Raw genomic sequence first — 22,906 nt, forward strand, 5'->3', positions numbered from 1 at the left:
ACGCTGAGAAAAGCAGTGGGCTGACTTGTAAGGCACAAGCTCAGTGCCCTGGATGTGTTGAAACAGGCCGATGACCCACACCCCACTGTCATCCTGGAAGGTAGACTTGATGGCTCTAATGTCCCTTCCAGCTCATGGCTGCCATGAATAAGAACAAGAATAATAGAAGCCACAGGTGAAGATAGGGGAGAATGGAGCTTCACTGGGCAGATGGCCAAGTTGGCTACATTACGCAGCTGCCTTACAGGTGAGACCTTGGTCTCTTCCGCAGGCCCTCTGCTAACTTCGACCCTCGCCAAAGGGCTGCTATAGCCCAATTTCCAACTCTGGACAAGGCAAAGAAATTGAGCTTAGGGACCTGAAGGCCTGAGTTTGAATCTCCCCAGCCTCGTGTTTGACTATATGATCTCAAACTCATTACTATGTTGCAGAAATAAATTCTAGCCTTTTACCCAGGCAGGGGAAGAACAAGCGGTACTTCAGGGATGGTAAGGTCAGGAGAAGCTTTATTACTCATGCATGAGGTCCCAGACCTGGGTAGCCCCTTAAGGTCTGAGCCCTGGTCTAGAGACAAAGAGTTTCTTTTATACATAACCACTTTACTTGATAAAGTTGGTTAGTTAGCATACAAATTCTTGACACAGGAAAAGGAGAAGGATACAAATCTTTGAGGATGGCCTGGGAGATCAATCAGTCTAGCAGGCTTGCCAGACCTTGTTTAGACATGCTTTTTAAGGAAACAAACTTGTTATTTACTTTACATTTCCAGATCTATGACTCTTTAACAGGGAAAGATTTCCTTTTCTTAGCAGTTCCCTTTCACTATCTCTTTGTGATTCCTGTTTTTTCTGCCATTTAAAAAGGATGCAGATTCCTTTAGCACAGAGCAGAGAGGGTTAAATAAGAAATAGAAAGGTATATTATCTCTTTCCCAGTACCCCTGAAAATTGAGAATAAGAACATTACTGATACTCTACACTCGTTATTCATTCATTCACTCATCAATTCATCCAGTGAGAATCGAGGTCATGCTTATGTCCCATTGGGAGTTTGTCTGGGCCTTGATCTAGTATGGCAGGGAGACAAGGGAGGAGATAGGGGTGGTGGGAGAGCAAAGGAGGGACCAGGTCATGAAGGCCCTCTGGGCTGTATTCTCGATTCTGTACTGTATCCAGCAAGTCATTCAAGTGTACCATCTGAGGATATCACAATGAGTAACTCATTAAAATGGATATGGCAGGGGTGGTATTCATTCATTTATTCCAGAAACATTGGTGGTACAAAGAAGACAAAGTCCACATTACCTTTGGTGAAGGGAGGAGAAATCCTCAGTGAACAAGCTGAACAAATCAATTTATAACATTTCAGATGGTGGTAAGTTGTACAAAGAAAAGGAAAGACAGGATAATAAGAGTTTAGAGCCTATTACAGACAATCAGCTAGTAGCATTAAGGTGAAAAAGCTGCTAATAGGCAGAAGCCACAGAACTAGTTTATCTCATAGAATTGTAAGAGGGTAAATGAGGTAGGAGATATGGAAATGCCTGGGGCGGGATGCTTCAATAAACATTAGCTGAATCAGAATTCAGAGTTGGAATAGCTCTTACAGAAGAGTTCTGTCCCCATGGACCCAGATATGACATCAACTCTTTTCACGAGTGTGGATAACAGACAAAGCACTCAGCAGACTTATTAAGATGGAAATTTTTACAATGGCTTAAATAAAGATTTGAGTTAATGGGAGTTATCTTTTTAATTGGTAAGAGCAGCTGAGAGGTAAAGGAAATGTAGGTGCTTGAAGCCTGCATGGCTGTAGCATTGAGGGATTGTTTAGAACACTTAAAGCTGACCTCCCCACCAGCTAACCGTGGATTGATGGTCTGTATGTGACCTTATGTGTCTTTCTGTGGAATAAGTGGATGAGATTAGAAGCAAAGTTGCCTCTTTTACTACTCTTTTTCCATTCCTCATTCTGTTAGTCAGCACAACTCACAGGTCTACCAGCTGAAGATGCATCTAAACAAACTCTCTCCTCTCCCACTTCCATGCCCTTTTGGCACTGTGGCCTTGCCATTTGCTAACATTGTTGACATTTGTTAAGACTGTGATGTGTACTACTGTGCTAGAGTCACAGATGCTGCAAATTGAGCCTCTCCCCCCCCCCAACCCCCACCAGCGGTGACTTGATAGTTCACCCTCCTCTGAAAGCAGACTCCCTTCTGATACCTGGTAGCAAGTGCCTTTTACCGACACATGTCACTTGGCCATGGCACCTCAGGGTCTCACCTGGCAGGACTTTCTGTCATTGCGCAACTCCTGTGGTCTCCATGTTCATACCCAAGACCCATCCATGGGTTGTAGCTGGGAGCCACATGGAATTTCCATCATCCAGTAGAAGATGGTGAATGCTTCCATTTTAGGGCACCTCCCAGTCATGTCAGGCTAGATCTTTTCTTCCTTTCTTTCTCTGTAGCCTTCCTTCCCTGTAAGTTTAAAAAAGATGCCCGAAGACCTGCAGCATGATTACATTGCAGTACCCTCATCATCTAGACTGCTGCCTTTTCCTCGCTTCCTGGCTACCTCCCTCTTTTCTGTTTCCCCCATTTATATGGGAACCAGCATGTTCCAGGATTGCAGCCATGATCCAAGTAGGCCATAATCCAAGGGTGGGGTAGAGGGCTCGAACCGTCCCCTATAAAAGTTACTTCTCAGGCCAAGGGAGAAATATAACTCATAATCATTGACATTCAAGGAAATTGTTCTCATCAAACCCCTTGCATGTGATTAACTCCAAAACCTCTTTCTGTGCAAACATTTTGTGGTTCAAAGAGGGAAAAAAAAATACACTCCACAAATTTTTCTTTCTTTAAAGATTGGAAAGAAATGAGGGGAAGCTTGTCTTGTCCTTGTTTTTATAAAAATATAAAGCACATGTCCTCTGTGACAGAGATATGTCTTCCCCTCTAACTTCAGCAGAGCCCTTGATAGGACCTAAGCAGGAGCAAATGTCACACATTCGCCCTCCTGAGCCACCTAGCTGCATTCCTGAAAAGATAATGCTGCTTCTGCATGAGCAGAAATCTTGAAGTTTAAGAGCTGGCCCCTCACATCTCTTTGGGAATTGGCTCTGGAAAACATGCCCATCATTAGCTGACCCCAAGAGCAGAATTTATGAGGTCTGAGGACAGAGGCCCAGAGGCTATTCTTCACTGAATTGATTTTTAAGAAATTATCCTACATATTCTCCAGGAGATAGACACGTGTTGTGTTTCTTATGTTTGAGCCACCTTATTCTTGCAACTGCCTCTGTCTTTTTCTTGGCTATAGAACATGTACCTCACACAGAATCAGTCTGTGGAAGCCCGGGGTCCAACCCAGATTCCTTCAGGCGGTGTGACCTGGAGCTGTTCCCCATGGATGACTTGGGAGTGAGAATAGAGCCTCTGTGAAGTTAAGCACATGCTCCAGGGCTTAGTGCAGCTCCCAGGCATCATGAGCAGTCAGTTGCCCAAAGATAGGAGGTCCTGGTCCCTGGAACTTTTCAAAGTGAAATTCTTTGGTGTGCCTGTGCAGTGTGATTAAGTGAAGGATTTTGACAGGAGGAGATCGCTCTGGATTATCCAGCCAGGCCAATGTCGTCACAAGGGTCTTTATAAGAGCAGTGCAGGGGCCTCCCCTGGTGGCTCAGTGGTTGAGCACTGGGCTGCAAAGCTGCCTGCAGCCTCTGCAGCACCAGTTCAATCCCCAGCCACCGGCAAGGGTCCCACATGGCGCGCAGACCTCTCTGCCTCGTCCACTGCTCCCCTCAGCAGTGTATTTCGTCAGTCTGCCTGTTCTGTTCCCCGCTCTGGCTCTGGTGAATTCTCTCACCCTCCCATGCTTCTGAAATGAAAGAACAAAGGAAGAGATACCCCCACCCGCCACCACCCCCCTGCAACCTCCCCCATCCCCCCCCACCCTACTCCCACCCCATCGAGTCTCCCAGGGAGCAAGACATTGTAACACCTCAATTTCAGACTTAGGACCTCCAGGGCCATGTGAGAATACATTTCCGTGTTTTGGGGCTGTTCACTATGTGCTAATCTGCTAGAGCAGCCCTGAGTCCCAGAACTCAGGGCAGGGTGAGCCCTGGGCATCACTGGGCTATAAGCCTCAAGGTCAGACACCAGCCACGCTATAGGCAGTGTCCTCCATGGCGCTTGATCAGTTATGTAATTCTTGAGTCGCTTCCTTTCTCTCTATCTTCTGTTACTGTCTCTCCCCCACCTTTCTGTTCATGATGAAACTGAAGTCTGTAAATCATCCCCCACTATAAGCTTCAATCTCTCACTGCATTGCTAAATGATTCCTTTCTCCCCCGTCCACTGGGGCTGGGCTTCTGACCGCTCACCTTTCCAGAAAATGAGTAGCTTAGGGTCTACAAAGTATGCAAGCTCTGGTGAGTGTGTGTTTTTCTATTCTGAGATAACATCTTTGGGTCTGAAGTACTTTTCAGTTTTGCTGTGCCATGTCTGGAGCAGGTGTGAGTTTAAGAAGTGAAATTTAAGAGGAGCTGAGTGCTCAAGTGTGTGAGGGGAAGGTAGGGGTGGACGTCATGGACACGCAGGACCATTAAGTAGCTGCTTTTTCAACTTGACTTGCCAATAGAACCTCAAAGTTCTCAGCTCTTAAAATTCTTTAGCAGGCCCACTCACTTAGCAGGAGGGAGAGTTTGATGGTAGCTGATGGGGCTGTTTACAGGCTTTTATACCTCTTTGCGCTCAGTAAATAGGCAAGTTATTCTTTGCAAGAAAATGTTTAAAAGACTCAAAAATGCTATGTAATAATCAGATAGTTGGGGGCGGTGAGCAGACCTTTCACAGTTGGTAATGCAGGAAAGAACAACTGGAGACTCTCCCTGCAGGAAGCCGCAGCTGGAAGTAGCTGAAGACATTCTGAAGTAACCTTACACTGGTGGGGAGCCATAGTGTACCTCCCCAGTCCCCCACTCCATACCATGCTTTCAGAGTGACCTTGGACATGCTCTTTGTCTGGGGCATGCATCACACTAATGTACTATGTCATGTTGAAATAGCTCCATCTCTCCCAGTTGAATGTGAGCAAGTTGAGGTGCCGAGATTGTCTTGTCTGTCTTGGTATCTACTGTCCTAGCCCAAGACCTGCAGAAAGCAGTGCCCAATAGAGTGAGGTGGTACTAGATGGAAATAAGAATTTCTTATATCTTTGCTGGAGCAGGGACAGGACTGACTTGTGAGAGCACAACTATAAGTGGGAACATGAAATTCCTGGATTGTGCAAATTATAAGTGGCATAGTCCACACTGGTGAGGCAGCTCTGATTTCTTCAAGCCCCTTAAGAGGCTGCAGGCTGGTAGATGACAGAGACTTTAGAGGGTATCACACTTGATTCCTGCCCTTTACCTGTTCATGAATAGTCTGGGGATTCTCCTTCGTGACAGGCAATGTCTACAGTATAAGATATCCCATTTCAGATCGGTGTGGCTCTCCTGGGCCTGCAGTTGTAGGAAGTACAACTGTTATAAATACACACAAACACACACGTGTCCCCCATAGGCACATCCTCACTTAATGTTCAACTATTGGTGCACGTTCTGCTCCAGGACCCTCTGCCACAGGTCCCTGATAAAATGGAAGGAGGAGGGCCAGATTCAGAGAAGAAGATGTGAGAATGGAAGCTGAGGTCAAAGATTCAGAGAGATTTGAAGATGCTCCACTCCTGTCTTTGAAGATAAATAATGAGGCCAAGGATCCCAGATAAATAATGAGGCCAAGATCCCAGGGTCTTACAAGTGACCCTGTAAGAACACAGTATTCCCTCTACCGTTTTACTCAGGACATCAATCCCATGGGTATTGGAAGGATGTCCTGACTATCCCTTTGCAGGACTATAGTGAAAGTATATGGATTGATCTAAGGTAACAAGAAAAGTTTCAGAAAGAATAGACAAGGCTAAGGAAAATACTAATATCAAATCAGCAACTTGCAAGAAAGGGCTGTCTCTACGTTAAACCAGTGCATGGAGTTGACCCCTGAATTATTGAGGTCTAATATTGAGTTAAAATGATGATCACCTCCATTATTTTTGATAGTCTACCTCCATTTGTACAACCTAAGATTGACTTAGAGGAAAAAAAAAATTTCACATTCATCTTTTAGTCACCCAAGACCTCTACTTCCTTATGAAAAGTGAAGCCTTTAACCTTGCCTTTCCGTTCTTGTGATAACAATGATATTCACAAAGAACACAGAGCCCTGGGCTGAATATTGCATATATTAACTCATTTAATCTACACAGCAACCCCACTGAGCAAATATCATTATCCAGAGGAGCATCCAGTCTAACTAGCCTAAATCATGTGCCTATTGGCTGTCTGGAATTGGGGAGCAGCTGCCCTTGGTCTCTCCCTGCCAGACCTTTGGTCTCTCCCTGCCAGACCATTTCCAAAAAGAGAACATCCCCATCTGGAAACACACTAGGAGGAACTGAAATGTTCACACAGGGAAGACAACTTAAAGACAAAAGAAATGAGAAAATATTCACACAGAATGAGCCCCATGCTACTGATCTAGTTTCCATTCCATAACTTACATATTTACTGAGCATCTACTGTGTGCCTGACCCTATTCTACTTACGTATTTACTGAGCACCTACTATGTATCTGACCCTATTTCACTCAGTGGGAGAAGGGGTAAATCAATTGTGCATCATTTCATTTTAAGTGTCTAAGTTATTCCCTTCCTGGTGTCCTAATGGCCTGGAAAAGGTAATGCAGCTTTCAGAAGTGACATTTGCTGGGGAGAGAAATGAATCGGGGTGAGTGGAGATGACTCCTCAGTTCCACATGGCATGCCCTGCCAGGGAGACACTGTGCCCCACCTCTCAGGCTGCAGCCCAGACCTCCAGCTGGCCCCGCTAAGATCTCAGTGCCAGAACAATTAATTTCAGATTTGTGTGACCCTGATAAAGCTCCTTCATCAAGTTTTATTCTTCATAAAAGATCCATTTCCCCAGACTCGTAAAGCAACTCCTTCTAATTCAGTGTTATTTTATAAATACTTTCATTGCCTGCATCCATCACAGGCAGCTGACTTCCCAGCCATAAAACAACAGCTTGCAACATCACCATGCTACCAATATGTATTTACTTACCATGCTGAAGAGCACATGTTTGCAAAATCAGCAACATTACAGCTCTACTAGCAATTGAACACAGCATTTCAGCGTCCTACTCATTTGTGAACTGTACCTGCAATGATCACTTGCCCCCTCCAACTCCCACGCCAAGCTCCCTGAGCCCCTCATTGATTGTATTGGGGATTCAGGCAGGTTACTTACCTACCAGGTGTGTCTGGGGTCATCAGTCATCTGTCCTGCATCTCAGGCTCCCTGATGTGGACTCAGAGGTGCTCAGACAGCACTAGCAGGTCAGGGCAAAGGTTTTCTCTAGCCAGCAGGGAGAGCCCTCGAAAATTCATTATTCCACCTTTGAAGTGTTTTAGTGATGTGAGCTGTGCTGTGGAGGAGTAGGGAGAACAGGCACCTTGGCTCAGCTGCATACCTGCCTGCAATCTCGCCTCCATCTGCCTCAGTTGCCCTCTGTGTAAAACAGGGCACCTATCTCACAAGGTCACTGGGAGGATAAAATTTCAAGGCCCTGACTATCTGTGTTGTGGTAGGAATGGCCAATTTAGGTTAGCTCCTCTTGACTTATGTTGTCTCACGTGCCCTTGTGATTACTTGCTCAGCCACTGCCAGCACTGATCGTGGGCATGTTACTGGACTTCTCTAAGCTTCTGGTTCTCCTTGTTTAAAAATGGAAATGAGGGCCTCCCTCGTGGTGCAGTGGGTTGAGCACAGTACCGTGAAGCTGTCCGCACTCTCTGCAGCGCAGGTTCGATTCCCGGCCAGCCAGGGAGATTCCCACATGGCGCGGCAGACCTCTCCTGTAGGGCCTGCTGCTCCCCTCAGCAGTGCTTTTGGTCCGTCTGCCTGTTCTGCTCCCCACTCTGTCTCTGGTGAATCCTCTCACCCTCCTGCACCTCTGGCCTGTACCCCAGCTCTTGTATAAATAAAAAATAAATCTTTAAAAAAATATTTTAAAAAAATAGAAATGACCTTGGCACCCTGCAGGCCTGTCATAAGGACTATTCCAGGCACACAGTTCCATACATTCATTTCCCGCTCTGTGGGATCACTGCAAAGGCTGTATCATCAGGCCTCCTGTATTTTACATGCATCTTCAAAACAATTTTACACAGTGGCAGATGTCAGCCCATTTTGCAGGTGAGGAAACTGTGGCTGTGTGTGAGCTTGCATGTATATTATCCAGACCACATAGCCAATAGGTAGAGGGTCAGAGCCTACACCTGCCTGGTTCCTCTCTAGTCCCAGGATTTATTCTCCATGCCCCATGGTAGATTTGGCATCTCCAAGGGTGAGTTTCAGGTATCAGGAGTATTTTAAATTCATCCCAGGTGATTCACACAGCCAGGTTTGCAACACAAGGCCCCACACCATATTACCTGATGTCACCAGTGTGTGTGACCTACATGTGGTGGCATCCAGATTGTCAAGGGGAAGAAGTAGGCAGAAGTATCTAAAATGAAAAAGATGACTTAGGCTCCATATGGTCAGCAGGGACCAGGTGTCTACAGTGAACGCAAGAGCTGGGAGCCAGAAGAGACAGAGAGAGCAGAGCTCAAGCAGGTCTCCCAGGGCCAGGAGTGCAGAGCCTGGGGAGGCAGAAGCCACCACCTGAGCAGATCAGATAGCAGGGCAGATGCTGCTGACTATGAGCAGTAACAGCCAGGGCGCTAATGATGGGAGCAAAGGCATCTGCTTTGTGCTTGATTGGCCAAAGGCAGGATCCCCATGGTGGCGATGCCCACTGCCCACTGCCCACTGAGAGTCCAGGTGCCCATGTACTTTTCCCAGGTCCAACTACTGGCTCATGACCAGGACTGGCTGCACAATTTGCAGAATGAAAATGTAGGACCCGTTGTTCAACAATTGTTAAAAATGTCAAGAAGGATGACAGCAAAGCATTAGAAACTGGACTGGACCCTTCTGCACACAGTCCCCTGGTGACCTCACTGGTCACACAGCCATGAAGCCTGCCCTGCTCTTGAGCTAGCCTTGGCCTCCAGTTCTGGCCAAAAGACTACAGGCAGCAGTGACATGTGCCATTCTGGCAGCAGCATTTATTGTGTCAGCATGTGGTTTTACAACTCTGCTCCTCTCACAAAAATCAGGAAGCCACATAGCCCCAATAGCACTACTATTTGGATCCTTAAATCACTACTGGAAAAGGTACTGCCCTTAGAAGGGACCGAATCTGAGTGAGAAATTAACCTCATGTGTTAAGTCATTGAAAAGCAGGTGGCTTTGTTTTCTCTGTCTAGCCTAGCCTAATGCAATCCGTGTATTTAAATGGCAAACCTGCTTCACCTTTGCCCTTAGATATAAACGATGCAGACAACAGACCTATTGTTTGAAATTTGCCTGGGAATTAATATTTAGTGCAATCCACACATTAATTATTTACCTATTTCCTATTCCACCTTCATTCTTACCTTAGGCTATAATGGAAGAAAGATGATAATAAAACCACTTATCCCTTATTCATTTATTCACCTTATTCATTTATTTATTCACTCACCCATTTATTTACTCAACTCTTGATACATACAAAGCAGCATCCTAGTGTCTGAAGACTTGCATGCTTTGAGTGACACAAAATTTAACCAGAAAAATTAAGTGGTATGAGTTTTAGCATGTTCTTAAGCATTATATATTATATAAATTTGAATAGTCAATGGTATTTATATTTGAGTCATTGAGTGGGGAATAGATGTAGTAGAGACAATATTAGGAGCAGTGAACTTCTTTTTTTATATAATAAATTTTATTTTTATATTCCCCATACAATTGCAACCCCCTTATTTTGACCCCAATCCCTCCCTTCCCGCCCTCTACCCCCCAGAGTGTCTCTGGTTCATAGTTTTTTGTTGATTTTGATTTTCACTTTCTTATAGTTATTCATTTTCCTGGTCCCTTATTTACGTTTTCTAGATTCCTGGAGCAGTGAACTTCTAATCTGGATGAGAGGGTAATTTGTGGTTTCAGTAGATGTGGGATTTTAAAAGTATCATTACTTTTAGGGGCCCTGGTATGAATGATTGTTGTTGGGGGGCTAGATTATTCTTTGTGTTTGTGCTAGAGTTTTTGGTTTTGTTTTTTGGTTTTTGGTTTTTTTTGGTGGGGGGGTTCCTGTGCACTGTGAGATGGTGGGCAGAATTGCTCACCTCCACCTACTAGATGTCAATTTCACTGCCTCTGCCCTATTTATAATCACCAAAAATGTCTCCAGATATTACTCAGTACCTTCTGGGGGATAATATCCACTCCCAATCCCCAGTTGAAGACCATTGCTCTAAGGAGTGCAAGGATCCCTTGTAGGTTGACTAAACAAACAAAGTACAGCCTTAGTAGCCCCCAAAGACCAATATTTGGGAAAAAAGTTGCATTTTAGTCTTAGCCATTTTTTCCTGTGCCTGCCCCTTTTTATTTTGATCCATGCCCTGAAACTGCTGTGCTGTTTGATTACTTCCACATCAAAGAAAAACTTTTTTAATTATGCAATATTTTCTGGTTTGTAATGTGAAGATTATTCCATGTGTATTCCTTTCTCGGTTACTCTTGCTGTGTAATGAAACTTAGAGGCTTAGAGCCACAATCATCTATTTGCTCATGATTTCAAGTTGGGGTAGGTTTAGCTGGGTGGTGATGTGGCTGGTCTTGCTGGGTTGCTGATGTGGCTGCTGTCACCTCGAAGTTCAACCAGATGGTGAGGGTGGCCTCCACTTAATGTTTAATGTCTAACGAGGGATGTCAGCCAGGGAGCAGTCATTCCCAGACATGTGGTCCTTCCAGTGGGGGAGCCCAAATATCTAGGCAGTGGGGCTCCAGAGGACAAGCTTCTCATTGTATATGTTTCATGTGTCCACTGGCCAAAGGAAGTCACATGGCTAACCCCTGTAATATGAACCAGCTAGTTTTTAAGTAGTAATCTAACACCAGAGCACATTCACAATATTTAGTTCATGCCTTTGGGAGAAATAATTGATTCTCCCAATCCTTAAGATCAAACACTGAAGACTGATGAGACTTGGACCCAAGTCTACCATCATTTGATTTGTTTGGTCTTCCTATCCCCATTCAGTGATCCTTCATTTTTTAAATTCAAACAAAACAAACATTTGGACAGTTTATATAAAAGTCCTGATTCCACCTTTTCTTGAAAAACCAAAAGATCTGGCTTTTCCAGACTTGAGTCTCAGAAGTTCAGTGATTACCTAAGTTAAAATGCTGCTGCCCCTTAGGTGGGACATATACCTTTCAGTTTGTCACAGTCCCCACCACTCCCAACTGTCTTGAAATAACTTTACTTGTGTAAGTTACCTATGCCAATATTGGATGTGTGTTTGAGCTTCTTGCTCCTGACCCAGCTCCCACAGCCAAGCTCTGGGAATGTTGCCAGAGTCACACCTTCAAAGCCCATGGGTCAGGGCTTCTGTCATTGGCTTCTTCATCATAACTCACATTATCAAGAACTTCCTGGGTCTAATGAACAACCCAACTACCATAGGAAGAACATGAGAGGAATCTTTGTGCTGGTGAATGGTAGTCACTAGATTATTAGAGGGAAGGAGCAAGGAAGAACAAACTCAATGTTCCAGACTTTGTGTTTGGTCTAAACCTGCCTTTCCCCTAACCTCAGATCAGAGCACCTCCCAAGGTGAGGCGGGAAGTGTCTCTTCTGGCTGCATATCAGGACAGGGCTTTAACAGAGCAGAGAGCCAGCCCCCTTCTGCTTGACCTGCTTGCTAGTCAAGTGTTTTGGAGAAAAGCAGAAAAATTTAAAGTGAATTATGAGGAGTGACTTCCAATTGGACACCCCCTCCAATGAAGATAAAGCAGGTCTGAATTGCTAATGTAGGTCAATGGGAAAAGAAGACATTACTTACCATCTATTATTTGGTGACTTTTTGGTAATGCCCTTGCTGCAGAATGTGGGCTGCCTCTGGATTCCAGTTGGCTTGTCAACTGATCACGTGACAGTTTGTTGCCCTGTCAATTGCTGTGCACACAGAAAAGTTGGCAAGATCAGAGGACGCTGAGTCATGCACGTGTGGACTAAACCAAAATGTTCAGGCTTATCTTGGGAAGAAAGGAAATGTTTCCTTGTGAGATTGTAATGAATCATGATTCTCAGTTCGTGTGTGTGAGTCCAAGAACTAGGGGGGTGGGACTCTAAAGGGCTGGGTCCCAAGACATCATACTCTTCACCATTTCACTGTGTCCCATCAGCCCCCTGGAACGAGCAAATCATGGCATTCAATAAAAATAATGATAAAAGTTTCCCTTGTTCCAGCACTGGGTTTTATATTCATTAGTGTATACATTGCCCATGGATACGATATCACCACCAAGGGGTGATGTGGTGCTAGGGGATTAAAACTCAGGTCCTGCAATGCTTGGTGACCCTCCAAAATGCCATAGCACACGGATAGATAGACAGTATCTGATGGCAGTGGGTGGCAAGTAGGAAAAAACATCTCCAGGACTCTTGGAAAGGAGAGGTGGTAATGAAAAACTCAAGCCAGCAAGATTGAGAAACACTGCCTCCCTTCACCCAGTGCCCACACAGCCTGTCAAGGGAGATGCTATTCTGGAAAGGACAAAGTGGAGCAAAATAAAGGAGTGTATCCTCAGATGCCCAGCTAGTAACTAGTGAGGCCAGAATTTCAAATTAGACAGCTCATGTCCCTAGCTGTGCCTCTAGCGCATTCTGCCCTGAGTTTGCTCAACTCATCTCTCTCTCCTCTCTTAAGGACTGTCAGGAGAAGGGGGCTGTGTCAGCTGCTGGGTCAGAAAGCAGGCCCTGTTGGTGTGACAGGGTGAGTGGAAGGAATGTCCACAGCCCATGTCCCAGGATGCCACCCTCATACTCCCACAGTTCTCTTGCCTGGGCGCTTATGGCCTTGGCCACAAGTTATGTCTAAATCTTAAAGCAAGGCTTGCCTGTAGGGTGACAAGGTCATTCTGGTTTGCACAAGACTGCATGGAATCCCTCTCCTTTCTGGGCAAACTGGGCTGGAATGTCTGCCCATGTCTAGAACTCTCTCTAGCTGGTGTGCCCAGAATTCCTTCAATCTAAAGAATCTTCAAAAGAAATTAAATTTCAGATCATCATATGCCCCAAGGGGCTAAACTCTAAAATATTACCCACTTCTGGGTCCCTCTCAATGGACCCACAAAATTGAGATGCCAACAAAACCTGTGGGCTTTTTTTTTCCTCACCTGGGGAATAAACACAAACTAAGTAGGCAGTGCATCGAAGTATCCACGTACCGCTGTTTTTAACTAGCCTTCAGGCTCCTCTCTAACATGATTCCATCTCAGAGGCCGGTGTTTGGGGGGCACCAGACTGCAATTCCTCTTCTTCCAAGTTTGAAGTTTTATGAGGACATGCCATTTTGTCACGTTTAAGGAGCTCATGCTGGTTGTCGGATTCCGCATCTCCCTGGAAAGTGTCCAGTCGCCCAAGCTGTACTATCAGAAACCCGGTGCCTGGTACAGACCTGGGCAGCCATGCCCCCAGGAAATCTTCTCTTATGAGATAAAAAAATAGAAGGCTGGCACTTTCAATCACAGGAGGGAAATGTGGGGGATGAAGCAGAAGAATTTTCAGGAAGAGAATGATGTCACCTCCCTCTCTCAAGACTGGCTGACCTCTCCCAGAGGTTGAAAACAGCCACTGCCCTTCTGACTCCTCTTGTCAAGGCTGAGACTGGGCTTCCATCACAGGGAAGCAAGCTTCAAATACAGGCTTTTCAAGGTCAGGACACCAAAGGGAACTTTCTTTTCACTAGGGAAATACAACCAAGAGGCCTTCGTGTTGGCGGGCATGTCCTCCAAATGGAAAATGATGACTGAATTGAGACTTTGAACTAGCTGCCTGTAATTCTTTAATTTTGCTTTGGGGGGAGGGGGTGTCACTACTAGTTCATCTGGTTTTGGGAGTGACAGAGTGATTATCATTTATTTTGACACTCAAGAGACTATTGTGACGAGGGAGAAGACAGAAATGTATTATGTGGAGGACCTACATGTGTGTCTATCATATAATTATACTTTCCCTGCTGTCTGGAAGCACACAGAGGCACAAGATAAGCCCTAGTGTGGAGCTTCTGAGCTAATGGAGACAAATGAGCCCACTACTAGAGTCCAGGGGTGGGCTTGGGCTCAGGGTAGTGGTCAGGTGCCATCCACAGGCAATAGAACAGCTGTCCTGGCGCCTACCTGCTGAACAGTGGCCTTGGGCCTGGAGTCTGCTGAATCTAACAAGGGCCTGCAAGAGCCAAAAGAGCTCAGAAGTAGTAGTGAGCGTGCCTGGTTGTGTCCACTGCTCAGAGATAAGCAGTAGACAAGTTACTTGTGGTTTCTGAGTAGCATGGAGTAAGTCAGCAACTGTGAATTGCAAGGCTGCAATCCTGCTCAAAGAACCTTGAGAGCAGACCTGCTGTGTGGCAGATATTGAGCTCACACAGATGAACAAAACACAGTCTGGACACCCAGGGCCTCATATGGTCCATCATCAACAGGAGTTTGGGAACGCTGCAAATGTTGGAGATTTTTAACATGCACTTGTTCATTAAGGGCTCCTAGAAGTCCTCCAGGAGGAAACCTTCTTCTCCAAGGCATGTTTCCCAAGTATGTTTCTCTGCTGAGTCCCTGGAACCAGAGTCCCTTAGGTACCATTTAGGGAATACTAGTGGAGAAGGTTTATCCAGCCACTGTGGAACTTGGAAGAATACAAATCCTGAGAGAGTATCCAGGGGAAGGACTGGAAGGAGCAGGGAGTTGGACCTACCTGATGGACTGGAACTCAGACAGGCAACTGAAAGCTGATGAGCACCAGACTCATCTGGCCATACCCAGGACCAGGTTTTACACTCAACATAATCCTGAGCTCTTTTGTCTGGGGCCATTACCTGCACTTCCATGACAGTCTCAGAACCAGAGAAGATTTGGTGATAAAAGGCAACCTCTTCAGAATACAAGTGTATCAGGCACTCTACCAAGTTCTTTATTATTCCATTAAATCCTAACAGTGACCAAGAGAAGGGTATTATGAATAGCCTCATGTTGGGAATGCTGAGTCTCAAGGAGAGTTGAATAACTTGCCAAGTTCATGTAGTTAGTAAAGACCTGAATCTAGGCTTCCTACCCCAAAGTCATTTCCTTCAATGTTGCAACCCTGTTTATAAGACTTAGGCACATTCATTCTCCAGAGAGGTGAGCCTTAAACATAAATCCACTTATGTATCCACAACTGGGTGAAGTCAAAATCAAGGCTTAAGGCCAAGTTCACTTGCTCCCCAACAATTTATTAAAACAAAAAGCATTTTGTATAATCTTGGAACTATACCAGGATAACCTTTTATCACATTATGTTATCAAATCAATAAAAACAACAGAAAGACATCAGTGAGTTTCCTGGTGAAAAACTGAAGATTCATCCATTGGAGAGCTCATTTTTTTTCTCCTCGTAATCATTCTAATGCATATGGCAGCCTCAAGCTGTGATGACTTCATTTGTATACTTTTGCTTGTTCATCTATGACTTCAATTAAAGGCAGATTAAATAGGGCACAGATTCCATCAGTCAAACATGCATTAGACATGAACAAAGGGTAAGGCACTGGGTCATGTATACTTAACCTGAGACTGTTGCATGTGGAACTGGGGTAGAGGTCTGCTTCTCTCCTTTGGCCACAAAGAACTCACTAAGAAAATCTCTGGATGAGATTGTGGCTCTAAAATTTGCCTCTGACTTCTGATATAAACCCTCTAAACAGGGCTGATTTTCTAGATGCTGATGGACTGGCAGTGGCCACCTGGACCTCAGAGCAATTGTATAGCATGATTCAACAGGAAATGGAGAACCAAAAGGCTTGTTGATATCTTCTAAAGACCAGGGGACCACACATGGCAAGAATTTCCACTCACACTGGACGATGAATTTTGTCCTATGACAATCTTACAAAGAAGCAAAGGATGAAATGAGGTTGAGTAGCAAATGTGTCTTGATGCATCTGACTTAACGGAAGCACTGGTGAAGTTAACAGAGACTACTTAACAAATCGATCCAATCGTAGGGTGGTCAGATCCCCCTTCTTTGCCCAATTGATCAGACCTAATGGCTGATAATATGATTCTAATTGTAGAGGGAAATGAACTGGCATAGATGGTTTGAGAAGCACTGTTATATAAGGGAAAGTCATACTGGATGGTTACTGAGCTTGATGAATTCTCTCTTTTAAGCTTCTTTATTTTCTTCATGTGAATATCTTCAATAGGAACTACAAGTCTACTGCTTTTGTCTCTAACCAGTTGGTTAACAATTTTGTGGGTCCAGAAAGGTGCAGAGTCAGAAAGCGGGGTCCTGTATTCATAGAAGAGTAAATTGCAATAAAAATTCATGGTCAGGCAGGTCACCCTGAGCTAAATAGGAGGGTTTACTATTGCCAAGACCAGCAAGCAAATGTGCCTGGTTCTGCTTTGATCACGCTTCTATGCGTACTTGAATCTATGATCTTTTTTAATCAAATTTTAATGGCAAAAGCAGAGCATTCTCCTTGTAAAAATGATCAGAACATTACAGACAGGGCCAGCATCTGCCCTTGTGACCACCCCCAGCTCCCTCTGTCTTTGCCCAGATTTATTCAGCATAACCAGTGTGAAGTTCACCTATTTTGACCTTCTGTGAGTTCACAGACAGAAATCATACCTGTAAAATAGACACATAAAGCATCGTGGAATTGTCTGTGTGCAAGCAGGTCACAAAAATGACATCTTGCTATGGATAACATCTTCCCCCTGGTATTTTTCACATAATACTCCACCTTGGGTGTCTTCCATGTTAGGTCTTCGACCTCTTTAAAAATAATACCAAGGTGTGGTGATACCATCATTCAGCAAGTCCTCTGTTGTTGGACAGTCGGGTTGTTTCCAGATTTTTCACTCTGATACATAATCCTGCCGTGAAAATCCTTGTTAAAGCTCCTATAGACATGTGCGAGCTTTTCTCCAAGGTGGATGCTAAGAGAGTAGAGAATTAGTGCTTTCTGTTTTTACTAGTTGCTGCTTCATTGTTCTTGAAGTGTCTATGCCACTTCTTCATCGCAGCCGTGTGTGGACAACACCCAGTATCTGACACCCTCACCCACCCTTCACACACCCGAAGGGTCCAGGTGTCATCCTCAGCTTTACATTCCAAGTGCCTAAGACAGTGCGTCTCCATTCACCTTTGCTCTTGCTGCCCTTTACAGGACTGCCTTTCCCACTGAGGTGCTTGTCCTCCCCTTGCTCACACCTGCACATCGCGTAGGTGTCTGTGGAAGGGGCTGTTCTGAACCCAGATTAAATGAGTTGATTCTTCTCTCTATTCATAATGCCCTCTCTGGATGTCCCTGAGAGATGCTATTACCTTTTCTATGCTTTCCTTCCTACTAATCTTGACCACTGGACCCCATTAATTGTGCCTTTTGCACTTCTAGCTCCCCAATCCTGGCCCATAACACCACACATAGTAGGTGTTAAATAAGAGCCTTTAAAATGAAGGCCATTGCCACAGAATCATATCCATAGTAGAATGGAAGTCCGTGAAAATGAACAGCATATCTCAGAAGACAAAAATTAAGCTGTCAGTCTGCTGAACAGCAAAGATTTCTTTATTTCGGGTCTTTTAACATGATGGTTTGGGGAGGGAAGGTCAAAGAAAGCTCCATGAGGCTTTTCTTTTTAAATTTGGAAAGTGGTTGGCACATGACTCCACTGCCATTGCCGGGGTGAAGGAGGGAGCAGCTCTGCCCAGCACTGTCACCCCCTGTGACCCTCTCCTGTCCTTTGTCCTGCCCCCTTAGGCACCACAGTGATGCGGGTGACAGCCTTCGATGCAGATGACCCGGCCACAGATAATGCCCTTCTGCGATATAACATCCGCCAGCAGACGCCTGACAAACCGTCTCCCAACATGTTCTACATCGACCCTGAGAAAGGAGACATCGTGACCGTCGTGTCCCCCGCACTGCTGGACCGGGAGGTGAGTGGAATCAACGGCGGCTGCACACCAGGGACAAGGTGGTGCTGGATGTGGCAAAGGCCAAAAGGAGATATTGACACGTGGCTGGGCGGAAAATCTATAAAGGGTTGTGGGATATCGTCTGATCCCAACACACACACTGAAAAAGCCCACATCTTCTGGAACCATTCTATGTCCATTCCACCCCATGCGCCTGATTCTTCGCCGACCACTTTTTCTGCTCCCCGCCTGATCCTGCACTCTGCTGTCCTCCCCAGGACTCCTCTGCTCCATCAGGAGGGAGGCGAGGGAGGAAGAAGGACGTGGGCAGGAAGGAGCCCCATCCAAGGTTAAGGACACTCAAGTAGTTTCAACTGCTTTTCTTTCTCACATGCTCACCAGTTTCCCCCTGGACTCTCTCTCTTCCTTCATCTCTGCTCTTGTCACCTCGGCTGTCCACACCCCTGCTCTTTGGCTTGGCCCAGGATGTCATAAAGGTTTTCTAATAAGCTGCCATAGCAGACTATTCAGATTTCATATTTCTTTTTTTTAAAAAAAATCCAATTGCCAACCTTTCTGAGAATCAGAAATTTGGGAAATTCGGGACCTAATTTCCACAGGTGGTTGTTCAATCACTGCAGATGTGACAGTGGCGAGGAGCGGGTGGCACAGTCCAGTCGAGGCAGGTCAGAGACATTTTCCCTGCTGTTACCTCCTCCTGTGCCTACTTTGACTTGCCCTTTTCCCTGAGTTCTGGGTCCACCCCGTGGCTCACAGAGTTCACCTTCAATTGGGGTATCTTGACCCCTCAAACATAGCACATAAAAAGACATGGGGATTCCCTCCTGCCATCACCCCTCCATCCACCCTAACTCTGCCTCCATCCTGGAATTCCAGTTCCTACATGACACCATCCCACAGACATGACCCTGGCAGTCACCCTTGACCTTCCACAGTACAATCTGCTGTTGGTACCTGGTGGGTTTCCAGAACGGGCTTTGCATTTTCCCGTCAGTGTTTCTGATTAAACTAATCCCCAGATCAGCAATGCCTTTCTGCTTTTCCCCACTATTTTCTCAACAATTCTGGGTTAGGTCCCCCCTCCAAGGAACCATCTCCCACCTCGGTCCTTCACAGTCTTCTTCATCCAGCCTCCGACTCATTTGCCTGCAAACACTCCTACAGTGTCTGTCGCGTGTCTCCGTAGTTGCCATTTGTCTCTTTAACGAATATCCCGTCCTCTGGTCTAGACCTGTGCTGTCCTGACCACTAGTCCCATGCAGATCTTTAAGTTTTAATTTATAGTAATCAAAATTAAAACGTTAAGGTCAGTTTCTCTTAAATGCTCCACATTCTAAGTGCTCAATAGCCACATATGACCTGTAACTACTGCAGGCATAGAATATTCCATCATCCCAGGAAGTCCTACTGGGCAACTCTGCCCTAGTGTAAATTTCTTGAGAACAGAGACTGAGATCATAGGCATATTGACATCCTCACCACCTGGCACAGTTTGAGCTTCCTAAAACTCCTAACAATGTAGGGTTTGGTATGGAGGCAGAAATGTGTGGAAATGACAGGAAGATATCATACTTCAGAGGTTGGTGACAATGGCTAGAAATGGGAAGTTTTGGGGAGGGAGGGAGAGAATGAAATTTGCGTCGAAAATGGGATTGTCTCTTGGAAAATTGATTTATTTCAAAAATAATGAGTCCACTTCTTCATTTTGTCTCCCATTTTCTTACCAACTCTCCCTATTTTTATGATGACCTGATTGTTACCTTCTTTGGAGGCAAATAATGACTATCTATTCCCCACCCAGCATGTGTGCACATGTACACACTCACACACACTCCCATACACACACACACACTCATGCATACACTCTCCAGCTTTCCTGTAACCCCTAATTCTCCCAAAGTTACTTGCAAAGTCTTTTTACATGGGAAAGCTCAAATACAGTGATTTTTCCATCTCAGCTTCTCTTTTTACTGATGGGAAATAATTTGCAAGTTTCTCCTTATAAACCAAAGTGATAATATAATGGATTATTCCATTTTTAAGGTTTATTGTGGGGACAAATGTGTTTCAAGCTCGTGATCTTTTCATTTGGGTTTTTGTTAAGTTGCAATAAGTATACAATTATAGGCATTGAATTAAGCATTTCTAGCCACAATACATAAACAGTTCCAAAAAAAGATAAACGCAATTTAAGTGCAATTGGAAAATCAATGACAATGAATGAAAAATGTCACTTTCCCGTGAGGGTTTCCAGAGTTCAGTGCTGACCCACGCAACATAAGTATGAGCTGAAAGAAAGAAATGTCCCTGAATTTAGGCAAGCCTGTCTATTTACTAGTGCTGTGGTAAGCTTCTCTTCAGCAAGTTTGCTGAAAGGGTAAAACGTGACTCCAACTTATTCATCATTAAAGGAACAGAGCTTACACATCAGACTCCCAATCAATGTCCCCCAGTTGGCAGGGCTTTACATCTCGCCTTTATGACTCACGTGTACAGAACAGGTTCCTTCAGCAGGATGGTGAATTGTTTTTGTTAACTCTGGATACCTTCTGAGCAAGTGTCCCATCTTAAGTGTGGTCCAGCATCTGGGACTGTATGGACAGACATTAGAACAGATTCATGCACCATTTATTTTCAAGAAAATACCCCACTGGGACCCCTATAAATATTGATAGAATTCAAACCATTATTAAGCTCATAGTGTCTCAAATCATATGTCGGAGGGCTGCATACCACAAGTATGTGCAATGAGACAGTTTCTCTGTCCGCGACAGGGGCCACTGACATGGCCCAGTTTGCCCCTGTGGCCCTCATATAGTTGGGAGTGGAGGTTCCAGAAACCACTATAGACGTGACTTTTCATTTTGATTTTTCAGTTACTACCTTCAGGCAGGGAGGATGGGCAAAGGCAGTCAGCCAAGGGAGAAGGAAGGCAAGCCCCTTCTGAAGACTCGAGGGGAGAATCCTTCCTGCCTTTTCTACCTTCTGGTGGTTTCCAGAAATCCCTGGCTTATAGACCCAGCAACTACCACCTCTAGCTTCGTGTCTCTACCATGTCTTCCCTCTGTTTATGCTTATGTCTTCTGGTAGGACACCAGTAACATTGAATTAGGACCCACCCCAAAATATCATCTTTACTTGATTGTATCTACAGAGACCCTATTTCCAAATGAGGTCACACTGGGTGGTAAAAGTGGGGGTAGTAAGACTGCAACATATCTTTGGGGAGGAGCACAGTTCAATCCAGAAAGTGAGTCTTTTGACCTCACCATTCCTTAGTTACTCACCTATAAGATGGGAACAGCAGCACTTACCTCAAAAGGGTTGTTGGTGAGGATCAGAATAATCAAAATAATCAGAGACCAGGTTTCAATGTCCTAAATAAATAGGGGCTATTGTCATCATCTTTTTTTTTAAAGATTTATTTTATTTATTTATGTATATAAGAGCAGGGATATAGGCCAGAGGTGTAGGGAGTGAGAGGATTCACCAGAGACAGTGTGGGGAGCAGAACAGGAGGATTGACTGAAATACACTGCTGAGGGGAGCAGCGGGCGAGACAGGAGAGGTCTGCTATGCCATGTGGGTCAGTTCCCTGGCCAGAGATCGAGCTAGTGATGTAGTGGCTGCCTATAGTTTGATAGTGCTCAGACTTAACCCCTTGTGCCACCACGGAGGCTGTATGTCATCATCTTGACTGGTTGTAGTAAAATGTTAAGTGCAGGCATCCCTTTGGGGATGGATTCAAATATGGACTGCTCCTAGTGGGAGGCCACAGAATGGATTTGGTTAACCTGTGAAGTATATAGCCTTGATGTCTTTTCCAACCTGTGGATGATAGTAATTAAAGAACATTCATTAAGTACCTTTTACATGCAATTTGCTCTGCAGGATGCTGACTGCGGGTGTCAATTCCCTACCTGAACCACTGTGTGACCTTAGGAAACCTACTTAACCTCTCTAGTACCATTTCTTCATCAGTAACGTCTATAATAATGGCATCTGCATTACAATTATATCACCTTTCCAGATGTGCATAACCTCTTTTCCTTTTGCAAATAGCAAAGCATTGTACCATTCAGTTCATGGTCCTTTCAATTCATCAGCTTCCATGGCAGCTGATAACCCAGACTTTGATTCCCATCAGTACTGCTGAGAGCTGTACATATTGTTTCTACCCCCATAGGACAGAAAAAAGGAGAGTCCCCCAAATGATGCAGACCACGTTTACTTTGTCCTGTGAGGCATACGTGTGGACAGCCAGGCAGTCTTGTACTGCAATCTCTCATCTTCACAGCTGATCCCTAATCTCAGCTGTGTGACCTTGTATCACAGTTGCCTTAGCATAAACTGTTACTGGACATCCATGTTTCACTTGGCAACATGGAGCACTTCCATTACAAGTTCTTCCAAACCCATGTCCCGACAAGAGATTTGGAGTCTTTATCCCACCTCTGTATTCCCATTGCCAACATAATTGGCAGTTAAATAATAGACAGTAAAGATTTGTTGAGTGGGTGGGTAGGTGGAAGATTGATGTTCCTTCTGTTGATATTAATGAGTAAATAGCTCATGCATTTTCCCAGAACTTACTGCAAGATCCACATCCTGGCATGGACACATAAACACAGAAAATGATTTTATTTTAGTTGAGAGCTTAGTCTTACCCTCGTGTAATCATCTAGTAATCTAATTTATTCACTTTATACCTGCCTT

General features: G+C 44.9%; 1 protein-coding gene across 1 annotated transcript in view; it reads left to right on the forward strand.

Annotated features, from left to right (window-relative positions):
- CDH13 (cadherin 13) overlaps window positions 1-22,906 on the forward strand; it is a gene marked incomplete at both ends in the record, with an annotated part of 945,642 nt that overhangs the window by 731,917 nt on the left and 190,819 nt on the right. Inside the window, one exon of the mRNA XM_084256718.1 lies at window positions 18,012-18,190. Within this exon, the coding sequence (XP_084112844.1) occupies window positions 18,012-18,190 (179 nt within the window). The remainder of the gene's footprint in view (window positions 1-18,011; window positions 18,191-22,906) is intronic.

The sequence above is a fragment of the Talpa europaea genome (assembly GCF_964194135.1).
Source record: "Talpa europaea genome assembly, chromosome: 16".
NCBI lineage: Eukaryota > Metazoa > Chordata > Mammalia > Eulipotyphla > Talpidae > Talpa > Talpa europaea.